Source organism: Argiope bruennichi, chromosome 8 (assembly GCF_947563725.1).
Source record: "Argiope bruennichi chromosome 8, qqArgBrue1.1, whole genome shotgun sequence".
NCBI classification, from domain to species: domain Eukaryota; kingdom Metazoa; phylum Arthropoda; class Arachnida; order Araneae; family Araneidae; genus Argiope; species Argiope bruennichi.
The window spans coordinates 127251358-127254129 of NC_079158.1; the positions used below are offsets into that span (position 1 = coordinate 127251358).

Genomic DNA, 2772 nt, shown 5'->3' on the forward strand with positions numbered 1-2772 from the left:
TCCGAAAAATAATACCCATTTTAATGAAAGTAAGGATGAGAATAATCTTTTAAATGAAAATTTCGCGTTGGCGAATAATTTATGTTCCAGGGAGGTTTATCTGCAGACTTTAATTGTTAGCATCGAAAATAATGATTTAAAACACTATGTTAGATCTATCATTGACCCCGGGAGCTAGAGGTCGTATGTCAGCAAATACGTAGCGGATGTAATGAAATTGAAGTGTCTTGGAGAACAAACGGTGACTCATGGACTTTTCGGAGGACTGAAAAGGCGGGAAAACCACGAGATGTATTCCATTAAATTGCGTAATACAGAAAATAATTTCTGTTGTAATGTAGAAGTAATGGATCAGAATAAAATTTGCACTTCTCTTCCCAAATTAGATCCTAAAAATATCGAAGAAGTAAAACAATTGAGTATATTTGTTAGTGATATTTGCTTAGATGAAAATCTTTGTTTGTATGAAAACGATCCCAAGGAGATTCACATATTATTAGGGGCAGATACGGCAGCCAGATTATTTACAGGAGAAATTAAAAACCTTTCGCCTGATCTAATTGCTATGAACACCAAGTTAGGGTGGACAGTTATTGGAAGATCAGGAATTAATAAAAATAATAGTTCCAGCACGCTAATGTCGCTACTTGTCAACGACGTAAATATATCCGATCTTTGGAGGCTTGATACATTGAATATCAATGACCCTGCGGAAACTCAAAGTAGAAAAGAACTAGAAGAAGCGGCTAAGGAGCATTTCGAACGCAGTGTAATACGAGATAACGAGAGGCGCTACATTGTCAGTCTACCGTGGATACATGATCATCCACCTCTTCCTGATGGCAGAAAAATAGCTGAAAGAAGACTTAACAGTTGTATTAAAGCCTTAGAACGTGCCGAAAAGCTGGCCGATTATGATGATGTTTTTCAGGATTGGCAGAGTGAGGGTATTATTGAAGAAGTTGATCCTATGCAAGAAATCAAAGAAGGACAGCATTTCTTACCTCACCATCCTGTCTTCAAGGAGATTTCGACGACCAAAGTTCGACCCGTTTTTGATGGTTCAGCTAAAGAAAATAATATACCTTCTATTAATGACTGCCTCGAAAAGGGACCAAATCTTGTAGAACTCATTCCATCTCTCATAAATCGCTTTCGTGTTGGAAAATATGGAGTGATATCTGACATCAAGAAGGCCTTTCTGCAAATTGGATTACAAGAACGAGATAGACCATATCTCAGACTTTTATGGAAGGATAGAAGAAAAGACGGAAATACCAAGATCCTGCAGCACAAAAGAGTTGTGTTCGGAATCTCCTCCAGTCCTTTCCTTCTAGGAGCTACATTAGAACTTCATTTAAAAAACGCCCCAGATCATCTCAAGGAAACAGCCCAGCAACTTATGAAGTCCTTCTACGTTGATAATTGTGTTTTCAGCGTCAACAAAAAAGAAGAACTCGCTAGATTTATTTCGGAATCGCAAGCACTATTATCTACTGCCAAGTTTGAACTTCGAGGGTGGGAGCATTCTCCTACTGAAGACAAAACTGAAGAAAGGCAAGAAGACCGAAAGGTTCCAGTTCTTGGGCTTCTGTGGAATTTACCAAAGGACACTATATCTCTAGATTTGAAAAGTTTGATGAAAGAAGATAAAGGACCTATTACAAAAAGAAAAATCCTGTCAACCGTTCATCGAATCGTTGATCCGATAGGATTTTCTTGTCCAGTGACTCTAGAGCCCAAATCTTGGTTGCAGGAATGCTGGAAATTGGGGCTGTCCTGGGATGCTGAACTCCCTCTGCTGATAACTGAAAGATTCGAACGCTGGAAGATGAAGTTACCGAAATTGAATGATCTTAAAATACCAAGATGTATACGTGAGGGCTTTGCAGAAGATTCCAGATTTTCCATCCATGTTTTTTGTGACGCAAGTCAGAGTGCCTACGCCTCATGTATCTTCTTGAGAGCTGAATCTGCTGATAATACGTCGTGCCAGTTAATACAAGCTAGAAATAGAGTTGTTCCTTTGAAAAAGATCTCTATTCCACGCCTAGAACTTTTGGCCTGCACTATTGGGGATAGATTGGCAAACGCAACCATATCCGAACTTGGACTTGAGAACATACCAATCTTCTACTGGTCTGACTCTATGAATGCTTTGTATTGGATCAAAAGAAATGAGAATTGGGCCACGTTCGTTTACAACAGGGTACTGGAAATCCGTAAACTCACTAATCCTGAAGACTGGAGGCACATAAGTGGAACATTAAACCCAGCTGACCTTCCATCACGAGGTTCCAATGCAGAGGAACTTGTGAAATCCCTTTGGTGGAATGGTCCAAATTGGCTGAGAATGCCTATAGAAGATTGGCCTGTTTCGGAAACTATGCCGGATTTCGACGTTGTAAACTCCGAAAAAAGAACGTATTAAAATATTTTGATGAAGAAGTTATTAAAGTAGGAATTGCATAAAATATTTAATTATAAAAATTTTAACGAACATTAAGATTGGCTAACCGGCTGGTCAACAAATTCTTGAGATATTATATAAATTAAGAAGGATATTTTTTAGTACCCATAAGATTAGACATTATAAAATCTGAATAGTTAAACATAAACGTGTAAACAGCTGTGCGCCGGTTTCTATGGCAACACAGCTGGAAAGGGAAAAGAAGTTTCTAAGACAGAACATCTGCTTTACTCGATTTTATAGAATAACTTTTCCCATTTTTCGTTTCATTTTTTAAAAAAAATAACATATTTAATAAGAAC

The 2772-nt window shown here is 38.0% G+C and overlaps 1 protein-coding gene across 1 annotated transcript; it reads left to right on the top strand.

The window, feature by feature from the left end:
* Positions 1-211: 211 nt before the first annotated feature.
* Positions 212-2431, top strand: LOC129980769 (uncharacterized). Its single transcript, XM_056091154.1, has one exon. The coding sequence runs from the start codon at positions 212-214 to the stop codon at positions 2429-2431; it is 2220 nt and encodes a 739-aa protein (XP_055947129.1).
* Positions 2432-2772: the final 341 nt, after the last annotated feature.

Bases quoted from the DNA above. Each gene is read 5' to 3' on its own strand.
- LOC129980769 (XM_056091154.1), top strand. From the start codon at position 212: ATGAAATTGAAGTGTCTTGGAGAACAAACGGTGACTCATGGACTTTTC.